We start from the raw sequence: 23,162 nt of genomic DNA, 5'->3' as shown, positions 1-23,162 counted from the left end.
AGATATTAGATAGAATTAAAATGTAGATAGATAATAGATAGTGATTAAATATGTAAACAGATATTGATTAGATATTAGATAGATAGTAATTGAAATGTAGATAGACAACAGATATTGATTAGATATTCGGTAGATAGTGATTAAACATGTAGATAGATAGATAGATAGATAGATAGATAGATAGATAGATAGATAGATATTAGAAATGTAGATGCAGACGAGTCAGTGGACATAACTACATGTACACATTCACACTGTGCACTGGTCTCCCTTCTCGTAGCCTGCTCTCACCCCTCCCTGCTGATGACAATGCCCGGTAGGAGGGCTAGGAGGAGGCGGTGCCAGCACATCCCTGCACCGGACTCTCCCTGGCTGGCTGCCCGTGTGATGGAGAGGCGCCCGGTGTGTGCCCGGTGATGGAGCTGCCCGCATGGCCCAAGCTAACACTAGCGGCGGGGGGCCATCTGGGGGCCGCGGGGAGCTGTCCCTGGAGGAGGTGCTGAAATCCTACGAGCAGCCCATCAATGAGGAGCAGGCGTGGGCCGTGTGTTACCAGTGTGCCCGGGGACTTGCAGAGGGAGCCCTGGCACCTTGGACCAGGATACGAGACCCCTCATCTCTGCTGCTTCACCGGGATGGGACGGTCACTGTGGTACCGGAGAACGGGGGCACCGCCGGTGAGTGACACCCCCTGCTTATGGTCATTGTACCCAATTACAAGTGTGAAGGGAGGATAATGCAGATGTAATGTGTACATTAGATAGCATATAGTCAGCATATAGGAAGGAACCCATAGCAGTGAGCTGCGGTATATACATAGACACTGGCTACTGCTGATGTATTGTCTGTAATAGAGGGAATAGCCCAGAACTTTCTAAAAGTCAACCAGACACCAGAACAGAGGGCAGAATGCATTTTATATGGATTACAGTGACCATTGACACTGATAATTCCCTTGCTATAGATGCGAAGTGATAGCTCTTTCATAATATATATAATTGTAATGCATCATTTCTACAATAAGTCTCTAACATCAAATAATAAGCTCCCACTGTTCTGATGGGGCTGGGACCTTTTGGGACACCACCAGGTCCAAACATGTGGGTACAGAATGTCCATCCATGATAGCTGTGTGTGGTATGGGAGCAGGCTCACTACTATCATATCTGGCCAGCAAGGCAGGTTCACTACAGCTATTCACCACAACTCCTGAAGAAAGAGTAAAAGAAGATCTGGTCCATTGGCCACCATGTACAGATCACCCCAGTAAAAAAGAGCTCAGTATGGGCCATCTGATATCTGTGTACTTCTGTGGCCAGATTCTCTACAAAGCAGGCAGTTCACCATTAGCTAAATTGAAAACAGTGAGGATTGTGAAGCACTGGAGAGAATGCTGAGAGTAGTAATAGTACAAGGTCATATTGATTTCTAAGAAAAGATGAAGAGCAATGAGAGGCTGGAAAGAAAGGGCCAGAGAAACTGCACTAAAATCCAATGGACATGAAAAGATCAGACATGTCTGTACTGATGCAGCAAAGCTCATTTTGTCATTTGGCATAACTCATAATGATCCATGCAATGTGTTATCACTGGTTTTATATAGGATTGCATGTAACCCTATTGCAGTGAATTCCCATGGAGTTAACAACAAATGGAACTTATTATTTCAGGTCATAATATTGGAATATGTTAAAGGGGCTGAAGATTATTGTGATAGTCTGAATAAGAGTATTTTTTATTGGATGGTCTGCCAGTAAAACCCTTATGACATGGTGTCCCGTTGGTATTCCAGTGATCTCCCTGTTAGGGAGCCCAGCTGCAAATCTATTTACAGTGGCACCATTGGTATATTGTTTACAAGGTTCCCATTTAAGTCAACTGGTGGCTTGTTTAAGACATCAAAACTTGTGTTCATCCAGAGCAATTGACACTCATTGTAGCTGCTCTCCACTCTGGTTGACAAAAAAAAAAAAAACAAAGCAGTTACAATTACTTGTAATTCCCCAAAGGTTGTAAAACTTGTACTGGATGGTAATGTGGAAATCATTATGGTTAGTGATACACAATAGGTGTCAGTGTATCATCATCCTGCTCTTTCCAGTTGCTTGTTCTTTGGTCTCTATGTATAGCTGCAGCCATGAATCAGAGTGATTTATGGTCATGAAGGAAACTTCTTGCATCATGAATGCAGATAACTACTTTCTCTTTCACACAATTCTCTCATCACCCCTTGAATTCTGCTTTAAATCTTGCAGCAGGGTTATTCTATATATGTGTATAGTGTTACTTTATTGTAGCTTTGTTTTAATGAGGTTAATGACCCCCATATAAACATGAGGCAATCGAAACTCCCCTGTGATGCCCATATCATATTACTGCAGTATAGGAATGCCTGGTAACCAGTGGGTTATATTCAGTTACACCAACGTGGGCAAGAGCTAGAAATCTATGCCAGGGACCCTGTGCCTCAGTGCTTTGTACATTGTTGTTTGTGGTTATTGGTGCCAAGATGACAGCTCCGCACCTGCCCATTGTTTACAATCTGCAGCCTGCGCCATGCAGCAGCATCAGCTTCACATCCCCCACCTCCCTCTGCAATGTGCACATCAGCACCCAACGAGAGACAGATGTATGTCATACTTTGCAGAGGGCGAGCGGCTAATGCCACAGTGCTGTTATTGCAGTGAATGAGATCCAAACCTATCATTTAATGTAATGTACAGCTCACAGCAGGGAGGCTGACTATATCATCCGAGCATTCAGCACAGCGATTCTCTGCGTATGTGTCAGGGAATGTCCATTATGTGCTACTTAACCAGAATAGAGATGTCAGAACAGTCTGTGTTCGTTTGGTTTGCAATTAAAATCTAGTTCAGATTCTGCTTTCTGTTCAGAGGTTTCCTATTTATGTAACTAAAGCATAAAAAACACACCCTTCAAAAGTAATACATTATTATACTGAGCGTCATGTCAGAGGGTCTTTGAATAACCCAGAGACCCACATAAAATGTTTCCGCCAGTTTTCTGACTTTGCACTGAAAAGAACGTGCACACTGCTTGCACATGTATTTATAAAGTATCTGCGCCAGTTTTGTGTCACGACTGCACAGTGTCCGACAATACAGAAAAAAAATGTTCACCTAAAGAAATGTGTTAGTGCTTAGTCAGAGTTTGTGCCACATTTATTACTGATGTGCGCCACAATTCTGCATCATTATATTAAGGTGCATCAAAAAAATGGTGCCCACTTCCAGAGTAGTGCATGAAGACTGTGTGCCAGTGTGGATTAAAGGGGACCTACCTATAAAGGTAGAATGGGTGGTAGGTGGATGAATGAGACATGAGGATAGCCCTTTTTTGGGCTAATCCTCACGTCACGGCTATCCTTTAGTAAACTTTAATGCCTGTATATGCAAATTTTTTTAACCTCTGGGGTACGGCCGCGCACCCTAGGCCTGTGTTCTGCGCATGCGCAGAATGCCTGGTACTCGGACGAGAGCGCGCAGCTACGAGGAGCTGCGCGCCGAAGATTACATGGTAGGCGGAGGAACGAGGCTACTGGGGCGCGAAGTAGCTGCGACGGTAGCCTCATGTCCGGCTACTCCACGCCCCAGTAGCCGCTTAAAAAAATTTGCATATACAGGCATTAAAGTTTACTAAAGGATAGCCGGGACGTGAGGATAAGCCCAAAAAAGGGCTATCCTCACGTCCCATTCATCCACCTACCACCCGTTCTACCTTTATAGGTAGAATCATGGTGGTAGGTCCCCTTTAATCTGGCTCACTCTGCACACTCCACACTTGTACTAGTTGTGATAATTGTGGGCCAGAGAGTCTAAAAAGTAAGAGTGTCCAGGTGTCATTCCCCACCCTCAGTCCCTCTTTTAGGCATAACACTGTGGGGCACATTTACTTACCCGGTCCCTGCGCGATCCCCGATCCAGAATGTCCGACGAGGATGAACTCTGCCGCGATTCACTAAGATCGGGCGCTCGATATCCTGCATGTGTTGCCTCCCTGCTCAGGTCCACCGGAGTTCACCATATTCTTCCCGGTGCATGTAAGTGCTTAGCTTGTGACACAATTTCGAAGTTAAATCCTTCGCTTAGTTCGAATCAGTCGGAACGTCCGCTGTCCCCCTCCCCCCCCCCCCCGATTTGTGTTACATGAAAGCCGTTTTATGAAAGATGATAAAAAACCCAGATATACTCCTGTTCATATAGACCCCTGTTGACTAATGTCATGTCTGCCTCATTTTTTAAAGGGAGCCTGTCACAGGGGCCTCATTTTTACCAAACACAGGTTACAGAAGCCCATTACAGCTGCATTGCACATATGCCTTTTATATAATTGTTTGTTATAACTTACCTTGCACCCTGATATAATCCTCTGTGTAGCCCCAGGGTTTGGGCTTTGGTTTGGATGCATTTCTAAAAACACCACATGACTTGTCTGTGCTGCTCACTCCTCACCCCACCTTTGTGCTCCTGTACAGCTCCTCCCTCTTCCACTGATGTCAGCTCACCAGCATGTAACCTCTGTGAAGGAGCAGGAGGAAGGAGCTGTACAGGAAGGTATACAAAGGCGGGGGCTGAGAGCATCATGGATAAGTCATATGTTGTTTTTTTAAATTAATCCAAACCAAACCCCAGCCCCTTGGACTACACAGAGGATTCTGTCAGGGTGCAAGGTAAGTTATAACACACAATTATATTGTAATGCAAATGCTTAGAGAAAGCAGAAAGGCATATTTGCACTGCGGGTGTGATGGGCTTCTGTAACCTGTCTTTAGTGAAAATGAGGTCCCTAGTGACAGGTTCCCTTTAATCCAACCTTAAACAGGTCATACACATTGTGCAACACCTTGATGGGATCAACCTATGTTGTAATGTGTATATGGAGCTTGTAAACTTCTGATGTTGAGGGAGATAATGAAATGGCTTTTGGGTTTTTAGCTGCCTGATCCTTTTGCCAGAGTTGCTATTAAACACTTGTACTTCTGGGCCAGGTTGAACATGCATGTATGGGAGTCTATGTGTATCTGCTCAAAGTACAACCAATCCAGTACTGGATCACTGGAACTACTACTGCACAAGATAGCTGCCAAAAGTAGGGGACCCAAGAGGCACTGGTGAGGCTTAGCACTAACAATAAAGAATTAGAAATATTTCACATGGGAGTGAATGGCATTTTCAATATTTTATGGTTACAATTCTGTGACTTTAGAGAATGCTGCATTTTTCTTTAGCCCTCATTGTATACAGGGTCTTGTGCTTGAAAATGTACATGGAAATGGCTGTAAAACTGTGATGATGCATTTTCCATAGAAACAGTTCTAGGAATATTTTTTAACCCCTTTGCGGTGCAGCGTTTTGTTCCCACCTTCAAAAATCTACAGTTAACAGAGCTGTGTGAGGGCTTATTTTCTGTGTAACAAATTTTGCTTCTCAGTGACATTGTTGCTGCTGTGTACTGGGAAGCTGAAAAAAAATCCAAATGTGGGGAAATCGGTAAAAAGCCTATTTGTGTCACTTTCTTGTGGGTTCAGTTTTTATGACTTTCACTGTGCGCTCTAAATGATATGTGTACATTATTCTTTGTTTCAGTACTATCATGGTGATACAACATTTATATAGGTTTTATTGTATTTGAATATATTTTCAAAAATTAAAGCGTGTATGAAAACAATTTTTCTTTACACCATCTTCTAATGCTAATAACTCTTCATACTTTAGTGTACGGAGCTGTAAGACAATATTTTTGGAAGATGAGCTTAAATTTTCACTGCTACCTGTGCATCACTTTTTATTAAATATTACATTTGTAAAATGGCATAAAAATATTATTTTGGACATTTGGGTTCTACTCTAGTTATGGGGTGCACTGCCTGGAATTACCGTTTTTATATTTTGATAGCTAGGGCATTTTGGGACGTGGTGACACGTAACATGTTTGTTATTTTCACTAGTCTAGTTTTATATCAGTTCTAGGGAAAGTGGGGTGATTAGTATTTTTAAGTTTTTTAATACGTTAATACAATTTTTTCCCTAGATAGTCTGACTGCCCTACCATATACTGCAATAGTATATGGCATTTTTGCATATGTCGTCACATGGAGAGATGCCCATGGGCAGTCAATTATTTAACACCCACAATCAGTGCCAGCACCGATCGTGGGTATTATGGGTGGGTGTATGCTGCAATATGCAGCAAACTTCACATCTGTATGACCGTGTGAACACTCTTCATACATTATTAGCAGCTGCACACCGTAATAGGATGGCGTGGAGCGCTAAGAGATTAATAACACATGACTTTTTCCATGTTTTTTGTGTGGTAAACTCCATCTCTAAACCCATCCTATATTAATAATAGGATGGTGAGGCCCCAAAATGACAAGACATACAATTATTTTAAAGGGAGTCTGCCTTCTCCCCTAAGTGTAAGAAGCATGGGATGACACTGGAAGAAGAAGGTGATTTAGGCACTAATAGCAGTGGTCCAGCTGCTAGGGCATGACCTTGCTGTACTAGTTTCCTCATTAGCACGTAGATGAAACAGGGAATATCTTGAAAATGGGATAATTTACAGAAATAATAAAGGAGTGTGGAAACCCCTCTGTACAGCTCGTCATCAGCAGATTATAACGCTTGGTGGAGGTGGTAGACTCCCTTTAACGGCATAACTGACTTCTTCTGTCTTAAGAAATTCTGTACATTATTGAAATACCAGTTGAACTTCACACACTAGTGGACAATCCTATTACATGGCAAACTTCACCCTCTTCCTTTCCTCAAACATTTTTCTTTTTGTTGTTAAAAATAAACTTTCCATCTGTGCAAGGTAAAAGGCCATTGCCCTTGGCACACACCAAGCCTTGCACTAAACACATTCTAAAAATACAATTTCTAATGTTAGACAAATGCATTAGCCTGGAGTTTTCAGTATAAAATCTTATGCTAAATATAATGACTGTTTCTGTAAATTGTCCTCCATCAGCATATTCTCCTAATTCGTTAAAGAGGTACTTTCCCCAGAGTTATACTTGACAGTAGGCATTGAAAATGGGATTAATTCCATCTAATCCCCACCACTTCTGGTCTGGCTGGGAATATAAACAGAGGGATTATAGCCACACCCAAGGAACTGGGTACTGAGGACAAATATACAAGTTCATCATCACATGGCACTAGTGCAAATCACATCAAAATATTGAAAAAATATTAATTATAAGAGAAAAGGAGAGAACAACTGAAATTTAAAGATCACAAATATAAGAAAGTGCCCTAATTGTCTATTATACTTTAAAAAGGATTTTTTTTGGTGGGGAATTTCTTCCCCTATACCCACACTCCAATATCTTTTTGCTTTATGCTTAAAAGCGAAACCTTGGACTAGAAGATTCTTAACTGTTTGCTGATGTTGCACTGTACTTCTGAAAAAGGGGACTTTGTGATATTGCCCAACTTGCATGTCATAGTAACTAAGGCCTTGTACCAGGGACCCCATAGCATCTATAGTACTATATAGCAACTGACGTGTGTGGTAAAATCTAATATATAAAGCTGATTGTATGTGTGTGGGTGTGTATGTATGTATGTACGTATGTCCACTATAGGAATCTGCACCGCCGTGTTTAGAATCACCAAATTTTGCATAGTCGCTCTCTGTGACTCAGGTCACTGGAAGAGACGGTCAGAGGCACTCACTGAAAGAGACTGTGAGAGACAGTCACTGAAAGAGATGGTGAGAGACAGTCACCGAAAGAGATGGTGAGATACAGTCACCGAAAGAGACGGTCAGAGACAGTCACTGAAATAGAAGGTCAGGGATAGTCACTGAAAGAGGCAGTCAGAGATAGTCACTCAAAGAGACAGAAACAGAGACGGACAGTGACAGAGATGGTTAGTGAGTCAGAGAGAGAGAGAGAGAGAGAGAGAGAGACAGTTGGAGATAGAGAAATAGATACATATAAAATTAAAAATAAAATAAAACCCATTCTATTTTGTTATAGCTATGAGCAGTTATTTTCTATCCCGGGCAGTGCCGGTATCTACAGCTAGTGCTTTATATAACATCTGCTCCTGCTTTTATGGACGTAGAGAGAAGTTAATGCAGTGGTGAAGCAGGAGCCATTAGCTCCCCATTGGGCCATGATGTGATGACAACTTTTTTTCTTTCTCTTGACATCCTGAAAGCTAGAATGTATCCACTGTATCTGGTCAAATGATTTGTCCATTGCACTCTTTAGCCTTTTCTGAAGTTTTCTCAGAGCAGAGAACTTTTATGTAATAAATAGAAACTATAGACAGCCTGAGGAAGGGAAGTCTGCCCGAAATGTGTTATATAGGACGTTTTTAATGCTATGTGAGCTTCAATAAACCAGCTTTTATTTAGCATAAACATAACAGACATTCCTGTAATAATTCTATGTGTGGTTGACTGCTCTGTAAAAGTGCTGGATGTTTTTTCTTCTTTGGAACCTTTTACGTACATTTCAAATGCTGTGTGAGGTGGTTGCTTTGGCTTGATGGTTGAGGTACATATACCTAAGTTAAAAGGTGAACAGATACACATATTTGGGCTTATTTACTAAGGATCCACGGATCGCATTTTCGTCTGACCTACTGATGTTTTCGGGGATTGCACGGCTGGGACAGGTATTTAGAAGGGGATTGTGTCGCACGCGAGATATCTGAAGTCTCCACCAGGTCTGGCCTGGCTGAGATTCATTCTGGTGCACTACCCGGATCTACTGTTCAAAATGCCTGCCTAAATTAAATCCCCCCAGTATTTCGGATTTAACAGTATATGAGGGAAGCACAATGTTTAGCAGTGCTTCCTTCCCAGGTGAACTGTAATAAGGAGATAATAATCAGATAAATTCCACTCAGCAAATTGTAAATTTCTACTGACTCTAACATTCAAGTGCTGAGCTAGCAAAGTACAGCACATAACTTCTTTCTTGGCTTTTGCAATAAAAACAGGGCTGAATATAGTTATATAGATAGATTGATCTATATGAAGCCACGACAGTCATCATTGCTTACTTTTTTTAATTACTTTTTGGCGCGATATTTGGCACTATATTTGGCGCAAAATTGGACCAACAATAAGCAGGTCTACCAACTTCTAAACTACCGTATATACTCGAGTATAAGCCGACCCGAGTATAAGCCGAGGCCCCTAATTTTACCACAAAATACTGGGAAAACCTATTGACTCGAGTATAAGCCGAGGGTGGGAAATGCATTGGTCACAGCCTCCCCAGTATATAGCCAGCCAGCCCCTGCCCTAGTGTATATAGCCAGCCAGCCCCTGCCCCAGTGTATATAGCCCGCCAGACCCTGCCCCAGTGTATATAGCCTGCCAGACCCTGCCCCCGTGTATATAGCCACCAGACCCTGCCCCAGTGTATATAGCCTGCCAGACCCTGCCCCAGTGTATATAGCCCGCCAGACCCTGCCCCAGTGTATATAGCCCGCCAGACCCTGCCCCAGTGTATATAGCCCGCCAGACCCTGCCCCAGTGTATATAGCCCGCAAGACCCTGCCCCAGTGTATATAGCCCGCCAGACCCTGCCCCAGTGTATATAGCCTGCCAGCCCCTGCCCCAGTGTATATAGCCTGCCAGCCCCTGCCCCAGTGTATATAGCCTGCCAGCCCCTGCCCCAGTGTATATAGCCTGCCAGCCCCTGCCCCAGTGTATATAGCCTGCCAGCCCCTGCCCCAGTGTATATAGCCCGCCAGACTCTGCCCCAGTGTATATAGCCTGCCGCCGCTGCCGGACAGATCGCACAGAAGATATACAGGGGTCGCCAGAAAGGTGAGTTTAGATATATTTATTTGTTTGACTCGAGTATAAGCCGAGTTTGGGGTTTTCAGCACATTTTTTGTGCTGAAAAACTAGGCTTATACTCGAGTATATAAGGTACTTCATGAATGTGGTTTGACATTTCTGACGCTTATTAGTTTACTTACTGTGTGGCAAATACATTAAGGCTGTGTGTCACAATATAAACAATATGCGACACGGTTTAGGGGGCATGCTGTTGGACGATCTAACTGATCCTGAGCGCGAGGTTTAACTTTCATATTGTGTCATAAGCTCAAGCACATACATGTACCACTAAAAAGATGGTGAACTCTGTCAGACCTGAGGGGGGAAGTGACACATAGACGATAGCGGGCTCACAATCTTAATGAATCACAGCACAGTGCATTCTCAATTGACAATGCTGTGAACTCCAGCGGACAGGTAGTTAAATGTTTCCCATTGTCTTCCCTGTATTCCCCTAATAAGCTGTCAGCGGAAATGCATGAGAGACAGAGCTAATGTATTCCCTAAAAAGTAACTTTTTATATTTCTTTAAATTAGCCTATGGAAATAGCTTAGTAAATATATGACTCTTTAGCCTAGTACTGTATATACATGAGTATAAGGCGAGTTTTCAGAACAAAAAATGTGCAGAAAAAAACAAACCGGAATTATACAGTATATACAGTATACTGGCTGACTATATACTATTGGCTTGCTATATTCTATGGGTTATCTAGCTGGGGACTGGTTGGCTTATATACTAGGGGCCTGCAGGCTAAATACTGGGGCATGGGCTGGCAGGCTATATAATGGGGCATGGGCTGTCTGGCTATATACTGGGGCATGGACTGGCATGCTATATAATGGGGCATGGGCTGGCTGTTTATATACTGGGTACATGGGGTGGAGTCTGTGACCAATGCTTTTCCCACCTTAGGCGTATACTCGAGTCAATAGGTTTTTCCATTTTTTTGTGGTAAAATTGGGTACCTCGGCTTATACTTGAGTATATATGGTATACCAATTATGATTATCTCTCAAATTGTTGTAGAATGACTTTTGCACATTCTCCCTGGGATACCAGTCTTTGACTTTTTGTTCTGAAACAGCTTCAGGATACCTAACCTCCTCCGCACACAGATAGGATGCATATAATCGATTTAGCCTTATGAATCCTGTGACGAAAGAAATCACTAGATGCAGATGCTGTGATTTTAAAGCACCTATGGTGGCAGTGGACAGAGCATGGCTATTCTGTACATTGTATTCATTGTCCTGCACCTGTTTTGGTTACTGAACCATGTATTGTATTACTTCTCTTTGATATTCTGCTCCATTAACTTCTAAGAGGCCTTGGCATGTGATTCGGAGTCCTAATATTTCCAGTTTTACAAACAGAATGTGTCACTTATACACAGAATGGTGCAACTGAAAACAGCAAGTGGTAGGCAATACATAATTAACTTAATTACTATATAATGCAAATGTATAATTAAGTATTAAAAAAAGACTCCAACGGGGAACTGAAAGTTCCCTACTAGTTGTAATGGGCTGCATTTACGTTACTACAGCCATAGTTTTAGGTAGGAGACATATCCAGGTCACAGGCTCTAGAGAAAGTACTGAAAGTACCTGTGCCACATTATAGAATGTCGGCTCTAGGTTTTAGTAGACCCCTGGGCGACAGAGCCTTAGAAGTCCCCTTTACAGTGATCTCACGTGGTGGCATTAAAAAAAAAATCAGAAACTAAAACATTCTCCTTTTCCCTAAAATATTCCCTAGTTTATAATCCCAAAAGCCCCCCCTTTACCCGCTATGGATTCATTAAATAAAGCCTTATGTGGGGATCCCTAATGCTGGCGCCAGCCCTGACAGTAGTGGATGATAAAATCCAGTAGTAGTCCAGTGCCCAAGCCTTCTAGTGAGCCCAAGGCCACCCATAACAACCACCAAATTTTAAACTCAGACGAAACTTCGCCCATGAAATCTTGTACATGTTTTCCTACTCTAAATGGCTTTTGTGTGCAAGAGTATTTAATGTCCCAAAACTGCAGATTGAAGAACTCAGATGGGGCACATCCTCCATTCCCAAAGAAGCTGGATACTAGTACCACATGTAGGAAGTGATTCCAGACTTGTAGGGGCTATAATAGTCATACAGCCCCAGGCCCATGTCAGTCTTAATCCCCCCTAAATGTGCATTGTGCTGTAGGAATTCACTTTAGGAAAGTTTACTTCTGTAGTACATGTGATATATTCTTGAATGTGCAAGATTTGTTGAACTATTGGGCAATTACAAACTTTGTTGAAATATATGGCATCCATTGAAGTGTCCATGCCTCTTTTACAACATCCGGCTATAACCGTTTTTATATTTTGATAGATCGGGCATTTTGGGACGCGGCGATACCTAATGTGTCTATGATTTTTACTGTTTATTATGTTTATATCAGTTCTAGCGAAAGGGGAGTGATTTGAATTTTTAATATTTTATTAATTTTTTAAACTTTTTTTTTCACTGATTCTTAGACCATCTAGGGTACATTAACCCTAGATAGTGAGATCATTCCTACCATATACTGCAATACTTCTGTATTGCAATATATGGCATTTTTGCACATGATTCATTACAATGAGCCACTGGCTCATTGTAATGAATCAGCAGAAGCCATTAAGCCTCGGGTCAAACGAAGACCCGGGGCTACCATGGCAACCAATCGCCGCCCCCCGATGACGTTCGGGGGTGCGGCGTTCGGAATAAAGATGGTTAATAAAAGGTAATAGGTTAATAGGTTAAAAGGTTAATAGCCGCAATCGGTGCAAGCACCAACCGCGGTTATTAGCGGTGGCGGTTTGCTGCAATATGCAACAACCCCCACCTTTGTATGAAGAGGACTCAGCCCGTGAGCCCTCTTCCCACATTCCCTGTACCTCTGCGCCATAGAGCTACGGCGCAGAGCGTTAAGGGGTTAAATATTCCTGGACTCTCCCCCCTCATTAACACTTTGCCCAATCCTGAATGACCTTCTGGACTAATTAATGAAGGGGAGGTTTTGAAACCTGAACCAAACTGAGAAGATATAAAACAATATGAAATACAGGAAACCGTGTTCACATTTTGGGTGCTGGTTGACTGGTTGAGTGTGTTTCTTATTTCTCCCACCTCCAGGGAATTAGGATTTACTATAAGTTGTAAGTTTCTGTTATTTTTCTCCCTTTTATTTTATAACTGTTTTGCCGTGTTGTGTGTCATTTCATTTTGTAATTCTGTTGTTTTTAATATCTTTTTTATGCACTGATCAACTTTTTGTAATTAAAGCTTTTCACTTTAATTTTGGTCCCTGTATACTCTGCGAACTCATAGCCTTGTGAAGTGTGGTTAGCTGTGTTACTGCTAAAGTGCTGAGTGTGCAAGTCTAGTGGTGTGACAAAGTGACTGCTTGAGAGCAAGAGTTGATGTAGAGTGGGAAACTTATTGATCCCAGTATAAAGTGGTGGCAGCGGATCTGGTGCTGGATCTGTATGAGGTGTGATTAATTCTCAACTTGGGTCCTGAGAGAAAGGTGAGCGCAAGTTTGAGTAGGCTAAATTAACCCGTACAGTTGCCCCCCACGTCACGTGAAGAGGCGGCGGCGTTCTCGCCGTGACATTATATATCACAAATTATATTCCTAAAACCACATTTTGTGACTTTTTTTCACCTACACATAGTTCAACAAGTAATGTTATCATAAATTTTACCAATTATTAAAGTATATCCTTAAAGGGAAATACATTCCTACCTTGTCTGTTTTCTTAATGATTGTGGCCAATAACTGCCTCCTATGGATTATAAATTCAAGGGCTCGGTGAGTGAACAGATTTACCTGCAGTGAAGATGTAAGTTATGTATATATTAATATTGGATATTAATGCAGGGATTCCTATGGAGAACCTCACTTACATTGGAATTAGCCTGAGGAATGAATCTCTTTGGCACATGTATGCTGTGTTACTCTCTAGGTTTGTTTAATTGTTCATTCTAAGTTTTTATTTCCTGATTTAATGAGATGCTAAAACTTGTATGACTGCTGAAAAATTCATTAGGTGTTTTCTTTTAGACATAATAGATTGCAAATAGAGTATGACAAAAACCATGTAGCATACAGTTAAAGGGGGATATTTATCATACGCTGGCGCTCGTGCGCCAGCGTATGATAGCTCCGCCGCTGCAAATTCGCAGCCCGATACATGAAGAGGCTTCTGCCTCTTCATGTATCGGGCTGCCAGTTGCGTAGCGTTTATCCTACGCCAGGATAAAAGTCGCCGGCAGCAGCGAGTGCGCAGGCGCGGGGACAGTAACGCCCCGCGCCGGCCCTCTCCCGTCCGGCCGCGCCCCCCGCTCGGCCGGCCGCGCCCCCCCTTCACGCCCCTTCACGCCCCACTGGCGTGAAGGTGGCGGATTGGGGAAAATAATCGCAAAAGCTAGCAATAAGCTAGCATTTGCGATTATTTCAGGGCCTCTGTGCCAGTGGCGGTGCGCAGAGGTCCTGATAAATATGCCCCAATGACTATACCATTATAGTCTCCATGAATAAAGAACAAGTGCCTTTCTAGTCAGGAGCGTTTCTTTGGGGGGCTGCTTATTTATCTGCCAGTCTGAGCAGCCATGATAAATGATGTCTTGTAGAGCAACAAGTTTCACAACCAAAGCTCTATTCTAGAGAAAAGCAGGCTTATTAATGTTAGAAAAAGTGGAGATCTTAGGATCATTCCAGAATCAGTAGCATTATGATGTCCCGGAAATGCAAAAAAAAAAAAGCTAATGTATTACTTTAAAAACATAATCTCAGACCTTCACGGTACACAAAGCCATAAAATGTTATCAAACAAGGAAATGGACAATGTACTTAAAGCCATAAAAATATTGCATTCAAGCAGATCCCATAAAGAGACTAATTCTTATCATAGATATAACTTTTGGGGTGGGGGGAATAGGACTAAATATATGAATTGGGATTTGTTTAATTTAGGTGGTTCCGTATCCGTCACTACTTACTCACTTCTATTATACATGACTGAATGACTGTACGAGTGCATACACAGAGTATCATAGCACTCGCATTAGTCATGTGTCACAACAATACATAATACTGCGATTATAAAAATATTCAGGTTACTCATCCACAGGACGCCTGTAATGATCAAATAGGTGAATGACATACAGCTAAAAGCTGTGTAATCATGACATGTTCCACCTAATGAGCAATACGTTTTCATCTAAGGACAGATATCCTCCTGAGATTGTCATCCTGTTATCTGAAACACCTTTAATTTCATCATCAAATTATCTACCAATGGTAAGGGTTCACATACTTTTAACTCTCAGACATTTCATACTAAATAAATGACGGAATACAATATGTTTGGCTCATTTGTTTGATTTTGTTCTCTATAGGGCTTGTGTAAACATCTTGTGTAGTGTTATACTGTTAAGTTTGCACACAAATATTGAAAATTCTGAAGGTGTAATAAACTTTTAAGCACCTCTGCATGTCCCCGCGGGTCATTGTAATAGGGAAGCTTGAGGCCCGTTCCACACTTGCGAGTGTGATGCGATGAACTCGCATCACACTCGCAACGCATGCTGCCGGGAACGCACGGCCCGAATGCAGCACCGCGGGAGTGAACTGACATGCTGAGTTCACTCCCGCAGTGCAGCGTTCGGGCCATGCATTCCCGGCAGCATGCGTTGCGAGTGTGAGGCGAGTTCATCGCATCACACTCGCAAGTGTGGAACGGGCCTAATAGTGTTGGCCACATTACCTCCTGTTTTTGTAATGTTTGTGTAAGTATTGGGGGACAGGATATTAGGTAATTTACTGATATACATCTTTTCAAAGTTATGCACCTCTTTTACCTCACCAGCCAGACATTTCTGACCATAAAATGGCTGCAGATTTCATGTCATGTGATTTCTATCTGTCCATGAACAATTGCAACAACCCCTACTTTTTGGATGGCTGGAGTAAGCCGGGGTCCCGAATACTGGAGTTGCTGGCTAGTGCGGCCTAGCGCACGACAATGATCACAAGGCTTGGTATCAGGAACAAAGGCCTCATCCCCAACCTGGCTGGTCTCCAGCAGGTGATATGTGCAAGAAAATAGACGGAAAGACTCACAGAGTAGCTTTCTTCTTGGTGTGGAGAGAAGGATGGGACACCCTTGATGGTATACAGCCTAATTGAGGGTTCACTCAGAGGCACGTTGGTGAAGCATAACGTTTCTTTATTGGCTATAGGCAATGGCCATAACAGCAGCAAAACTTCAGCTGCATGGAGGTAGCGGGTTGGAGCACAGGTCCTCAGGAAGGTGTGCATGCAGCCTGGTAAGTAGCTTCAGGCTTGTCTAAGAGTAGTGTAGTGTGGAGCAATGTCCTTGTGGTGGAGCTCTGCTATGGATCTCGTCTCCTGTAGGCCAAGGTGTCAAGGCAGCTTGCCTCAGACGCCTCTGTTTCCTGGGTTGACTTCCTGGACTGACTTGACCTCTGGAACTTTGCAGAACCGTTAATAGATGTATATTGATAAAATGGCTGATATCCTATCCCCTTTCTTACACACATATTACAAAAAACATGAGGTAAAGTGGCCAACCCCTTTAAAGGGAACCTGTCACCATGTTTTTCACAAATACGGGTAGTGACAGGTTTCTTTAGAGCCCTAGTAACTATCGGACACCCTGTTTTAGCTAATAATAGTTTCCCTCAGATCCCCATAAAATCAGAGTTATAATCTTGCCTGGTATCTTTGCATCTTTGGAGCCAGTCGAGGAGGCGTAGCATAATGTCATGTGACCAGGGTGACACCAACACAGTTCCTTAAGCTACTTAATATTACTGACATTACAAACTGTACCCCATATACATATCTGACTACATAAAACAATCGCTGTAGCTATCATTGAATTCTACTCCTCTCCATGTAGGCTGCTGTGATTTCATGTGATACAATATGCTGTGATTTCATGAGATATATACTTGATGTACAGTTTTCTAATGCTACAAAAGCTATAGGACCTGTGATGATGTCACCCTGGTCACCGACATAACAGCTGCATACAGAGATAGCAAGGGGAGAAGCTGCTGGATTCAGCATGAGGAGGCCACACCCACTTTGACTCGCTGTAGCCATGCTTAGATACCAGGTAAAGTTCAGGTAAAATATGGGAATCTCAGGGGAACAATTTTTAGCTAAAAGAAAAGGTATCAGTTAGTTACTAGGGCTCTATGGGACAGGTTCACTACCTGTATTTGTGAAAAATCTGGTGACGGGTTCCCTTTAAGATAACTTTTCTGGAAGTACATTCATAATCGTACATTAGGCACCAACCAGTCTACCATGACGTTAATGGCTTCCTATTGCACTTTTTTTGCTTACTCACTAGAAAATCTGGTTTGCAGCAATTATTCGTGTAGCACAGTTTTATTACAGAGTAGGACGCAATAGCTTGATGTGTAGGTTGATGTTCTGTATGGAGGCTTTTGCTGCAATCTCTTGATACTGAACACACACACAGTATAATTGATGCTCGGACAGCAGTCTTATCTGGCAACATTGTCATGTTTGTATAGGATGTTTAACTTTACATGATGTATTTAGATAGATTTTGAAACAAACAAGAGGCAAGCATAATGTTTGTATTAGGTGTTGTTTAATGCAGAGAACTTCAGTCATTAGAGCTATAAACAAGCTTTCTTTTTTCAGTCTAGCAGATGGTGTACTTCTTAAATAGCATTTCCACACCAATAAATATATCTGTGTAATGTCTTCTATTGACATGTTTAGAAGAAAATATAGAATTTCTTGGTTACCACATGTAAAGAACAGAACTTCAAGGACAAAAACACTTAGCAGGGTTATTTTTTTTTTTTTTAAAGAATATTGCCTATGGCCAAACGGTACCACCCATATCCAAGTGTCAATAAAATATAGTTTTTATTCTGATATTTAAAATGAGGTAAGTAATTGATGCAAATAAACTTTTAAGAACCCAATGTTGTGTGGAGAGTTTTGTGAGTTATGTAGTTATTGCATGGTTATTGTGATTTCCACTTGTTGGCTACCTACCAGCCGCAAAGCAACACAGCAGTGTCTCTATTAACACTGAACAAGTGTTATATTTTATCGTCAATTGGATATGGGTGGTACCGTTATGCCATAGGCAACACATGTGAAGAAGGCACCAGTTCACCATGTGGAGATCTAACTGGTGTAGTAGGCAAAGCTTCTGATACAATCGGGGGATTTATTTAGCTTCTTCTATGGTATTCTGGCAGAGAAAGCACATGAATCTCCCTGTCCCAGCCAGTATTCTGGCCTCTCCGATGTGTAGGCCACTTTGGACATGTTGGGGTGGAGAGCGGCTGGGGAGCGGAGGAGACTATAGAAAAATAAAAAGAAACCAGAATAGACTATGGTGCCTGGCCCCGCCCACCTATCCGCTGATGGCACGATTGGTGGGCGGGGCCAGGCGCCATTAACATATATTAGCAGGAGCTGCAGCCAAGAGGCACTCCATTGATGTAGCCCTGAGCACCTTCAGCTCATTTGAATATCTTTATAAAGCCTTTTTTAGAACAATGCTGATGTCCCAGGACTTCATAAAAGCAAAACCATCCTCCGACAGATGGGATGAACAAGTAATTTTGAGACATCTACCATCAGTAAATCTGATGGTAGAGGTCCTTTAATGCTTTCTGAAGAAAGGTCAATATGTAGCTTGTAGGACCAACTTGGCCATGAGCAGCAGCCCCATTCCAGCTTTTCTTTTTTTTTTTTAAATCAGATATTTTTATTGAACATTTTTTAAGAAAAAAAACAACACACCCAACAAGCACAACTTGGAGGGGAGTATGTACATATCTTTACAATAAGCTCTGATTTTGTACAATAATACAGCCTCAAATGATACTCATTAAAGCATTACAGGGTAATTACATTTGTATCCATTTTCTCTTACAGAATGTATGTTTTATCATGAATGCTTATTACTAGTAGCATACTCCCTCCCTCCCTTCCCAACTCCCTCCACCCACCCCTGCGAGCATTCCAGCTTTTCTTAATACTTATATTTATGCAATCATGCTGCAATAATTCAGCACATGATGTATGAAAACATAGCTAGGGAGCCCATCATTTAGGAGCTAGGGGGCCGTACCGTAAATATTCGAGTATAAGCTGAGACACCTAACATTACCACAAAAAAAACGTATTTGAGTATAATCCTAGGATGAGAAATGCATTGGTCACAGCCTCCAGACAGTATATATTGTCAACCAGCCAGCCCATGCCCCCCTAGTATATAGCCTGCCAACAAAATGCCCCTTTGTATATAGCCTGTCAGCCTATGCCCCACTGTATACAGTCAGCCAGTCCATGCCTCCTAGTATATAGCATGCCAGCACATGCCCCCCAGAATATAGTCAGCTAGCCCATGCCACCTAGTTTATAGTCAGCCAGCCCATGCCCCCCAGTATATAGCCAGCCAGTCCATGCCCCCCAGTATATAGCCAGCCAGTCCATGCTCACTAGTATATAACTATCTAGCCTCTACCCCTGCTATATAGCCAGCCAGCCCCCTAATCCCGATATGTAGCCAGCCAGCCCATGTCCCCCAATATATAGCTAGCCCATGCCCCCTAGTATATAGCCCTCCAGCCCATGCCCCCTAGTATATAGCCAGCCTGCCCATGCTCACTAGTATACAGCCAGCCAGTCCATGCCCCCCAGTATATAGCCAGCCCATACCCACTAGTATATAGCCAGCCAGTCCATGCTCCCAGTATAAAGCCAGCCCACGTCCACTACTATATAGCCAGCAGCCCCTGCCCTCAGTATATAGACCGCTCATACCCACTTGTATATAGCCAGCTGCCCCTACCCAGACTATGCCAAGCCTATACAAAAAATTAACTCTGTACTCACCTTTCCGTCGACATCTTTCTTCTGGTGTTCCACCATGTTACCGGTACACACACTATGTAGTTAGCGACTTGCCGACATCATTGTGTTTTCACCGCCACTTTTGTTGGCAAGAAGCTGACTTCATAATGTGGGTGGCGGCATCGCACAGGGATCGGAACACAAAGCCAGAGCACCGGAAGCAAGAAGAGGACCTGCAGGGGTCTTCAAAAAGGTGAGTATGGAGTTCATTATTTTTATAGATTCGAGTACAAGTCAAGCACATTTTATGAACTGAAAGACTCAGCGCCAATTCAAGTATATACGGAAAGCATTATACGATGAATCCATTAATTTGATTGGACTGCATCTTCTGCAGGAAAAATGTATGACCCTTTGAAGTTTCCCTCAACAATAATTGTAAAACTAAAATATCTAATTATCGATTATGGATTCGAAAAAGATCAGTGGTGCAGCTATAAGGCAGGCGGCACATGTGGCGTTTTGAACCCGTTTTTAAGCAGTTTTTTGAAAACGCATCCGTTTTCGACCCATTTTAATTAAGATAATTGGTAAACCCGGTCAAAAAACGGATGAGTTTTCAAAAAACTGCTTAAAAACATCCCAAAACGGGTTCAAAACGCCACGTGTGACGCCGGCCTAAATGGATCTGGAGGTTGCCTTTGTTAATAGGCTTGGCGCCAGAGGATGCACACCTTATTTTAAGTTATGACTTATTTGTACTAAAAATGGACAGCACAAGTGTGATCTGTTGCAGTCATTGGGGCACATTTATTAAGGGCCATGCGCCACTTTTCTGTCGGACTTTGCATTTAGTGCAGTTTGCTCTGTTGTTAGCAAATGTGCGCCATTGTCTCTCCCCATTATGATATTTGTCAAAGAAGGTTACAGATATTATGCTCTATGTTTGGCATCTGTTAAGCTTTGTCTCCGGGAAATAATTGTGTTGGACGCTGAGCACAAGGCAAACAAAGAATACTGAGAAGGTGTTAGAGCGTCTAGTTACCTTATCTACAACTTATTGCTGGGCACACCCTGCTGCCACCAGATTAACTATTTCATTGCATCTTGTATGCAATTAACCACAATAATGAGTGGGTGTCAGAACGTTCATCTTGCTAGAAGCCCTTATGGCTAACTGATATAAATATCTCCACACCAGTAGTCAGAACTACTAAACCCCAAAGTCACTCATAATATAGTAGGTCATGCATTAAGATAATAGGCTCAGCCCGAATAATGTGTGTTTCTCTTTTCTATCTCCAGGGAGTACTGGGAGTGCCCCCATTTTATCACTCACAGAGACACAGGTAAGAACAGTAACCAGATCAGGTAACGTGGGAATTTTATTATGAAAGTCTATGCAAAGAGAACAAATACATTTTAATTGTCCTTTAGATAACTATCCAAGATTTCCTGTAGAAGTAAATGGAGTGGAGGTCAATCATGAGCTCTATTCTGCAATAAACACTTGTATCACAATCACAAGGGGTCCTATTGGTCGGACCCCCCAGCGATCAAACCCCACAGAGGATAGTTCCCAGAGTATGTTCACAACTTATGAGAAGTGTGAGAACTGTTTATGGCCAAGCCCTATACTACAGCAATAGCTAACCTCATATTTCTGAAGGTTCAAACTTCCCTTTGTTACAAGAAATATTTTTATTTCCTGTAAGTGTAAGGTAAGCATTTTAATAGCAAGCTTATTTGGACAAGATTTTAATTGTCATTACATTTACAATGGCATAATTGCATTGTGGTTAGAATAAACCCTAATTCACAGTCAGTAGTGCCCTATTTTGTAGTCACATTACAGTACATGTGATATTCTTTTGTAATGTATGTCCTAGGATAGAGTCTCACACCAGCTTGTGTTCTCACGGCATGTCCAGTTTCTTAGTGGATAGCATATGCCATCAGAGGGGCTATGACTTCTGAGAGCTACAAAGATGCCTGGTATCAAAAGACCTTATTGTTAAAGTATGACCATTAAGTTTCAATATTGAATGGGGGTGAATGTTGTGAAACCCTCTTGAATATACTCCATTGGGAAATGTGCTTAGTTTGTAAAGAAAAAGGGTACAAAGTGCCCTTTAGTAACATTTTACCTCTCTGTTAAGGCATATCTCTCTACCGGGCAGAAGACAAGACTATTTTTGCTTTCCTCTGTGTTTTTTTTCACAGCTCTGAGCAGTGTTTATTAACCCTTTCTCTCCCTAGCTATAGTGTGTTTTGAGCATTATTTTCATACATCAAGCTGCAAGTGAAAAGGTTACTCCTCACTGCGCAGAGCTGTATAAGCAAACACTTAACATAAAGTGATGGCATATCCTTCAGTGTAGGGCAGTTCAACCAGAGAATGCTCCGGTAGACCCAGGTTCTAACCCGATACTGGACACCAGAGTTTCAGGAGAATAAAACCCAGCAGAGGAAAAAATAGAGCTACTTGGCTATATTTTCACAGGGGTTGATGGATTATGGACCCCAAGGAAACCTGTTTGTGGTGGGTCCAAGAAACCCCATTCCATCACTGCATGACTGTCACCCTGCAATTTCATTTACTCCCTCCATACCCCTTCAACATCTAAAGGCATCAGTGCTTAACAAACTGCCATTCATTTAAAGGGTTTCCCATGAAAGAAAGTTGTGAACTTATAACCCCCTAGTTATGTTTACACAATAAAGATCATTTTAACCCCCTTATTTTACAATTTAACTCACTTGTATTGCTGTTTTAGCACCAATTATACCCTAGGCTGCTCAGGGTAAAATTCCAGGGTGTGGGTGGGGACTCTCTAAGCAGACACATTGGGGCAGATTTATCAAGCAGTCTGAAAGTCAGAATATTTCCAGTTGCCCATGGCAACCAATCACAGCTCAGCTTTCATTTCACCAGTGCTCATGAATATTTTAAAGGGGAGCTGTAATTGGTTGCCATGGGCAACTGGAAATATTCTGACTTTCAGACTGCTTGATAAATCTGCCCCATTGGGGGTCATTTACTAAGGGCCCGAATCACATTTTTCCGTCGCGTTACCCGAATATTTCCGATTTACATAGATTTTCCCAGGATTTTGGTGCTCGTGATCGGATTGTGGCGCTTCGGCGCCTGCATGCACGTGCCGGAAATCGGGGGGCGTGGCTGTAAGAAAACCCACCGGATTCGGAAAAACCGCCGTATTTAAAAAAAAAAAAAGTGTCGCTTGACACGCGCTTACCTGCACCCAGGGTAGGACGGTGAACTTCAGTGAACTCCAACGGAATTCAGCGCAGCAGCGACACACTGTGGACATCGGGCGCACTACCTTAGTGAATCGCCGGAGGACCCGAATCCTCCACTGAGAACCCGCCGCTGGATCGCGACAGGACCGGGTAAGTAAATA

General features: G+C 42.4%; 1 protein-coding gene across 1 annotated transcript in view; it reads left to right on the top strand.

Moving 5' to 3' along the window:
* The first annotated feature begins 317 nt into the window (after positions 1-317).
* SPIRE2 (spire type actin nucleation factor 2) overlaps positions 318-23,162 on the top strand; it is a 43,365-nt gene continuing 20,520 nt past the window's right edge. The window contains exons 1-2 of the mRNA XM_072117409.1: positions 318-677; positions 21,046-21,089. Of these exons, the coding sequence (XP_071973510.1) occupies positions 431-677; positions 21,046-21,089 (291 nt within the window). The 5' untranslated portion in view covers positions 318-430. The remainder of the gene's footprint in view (positions 678-21,045; positions 21,090-23,162) is intronic.

This window comes from Engystomops pustulosus, chromosome 7, assembly GCF_040894005.1.
Source record: "Engystomops pustulosus chromosome 7, aEngPut4.maternal, whole genome shotgun sequence".
Taxonomy (NCBI): Eukaryota; Metazoa; Chordata; class Amphibia; order Anura; family Leptodactylidae; genus Engystomops; species Engystomops pustulosus.
The sequence above is the reverse complement of the archived record's forward strand: the minus strand, read 5'-3'. Positions and strand labels throughout refer to the sequence as shown.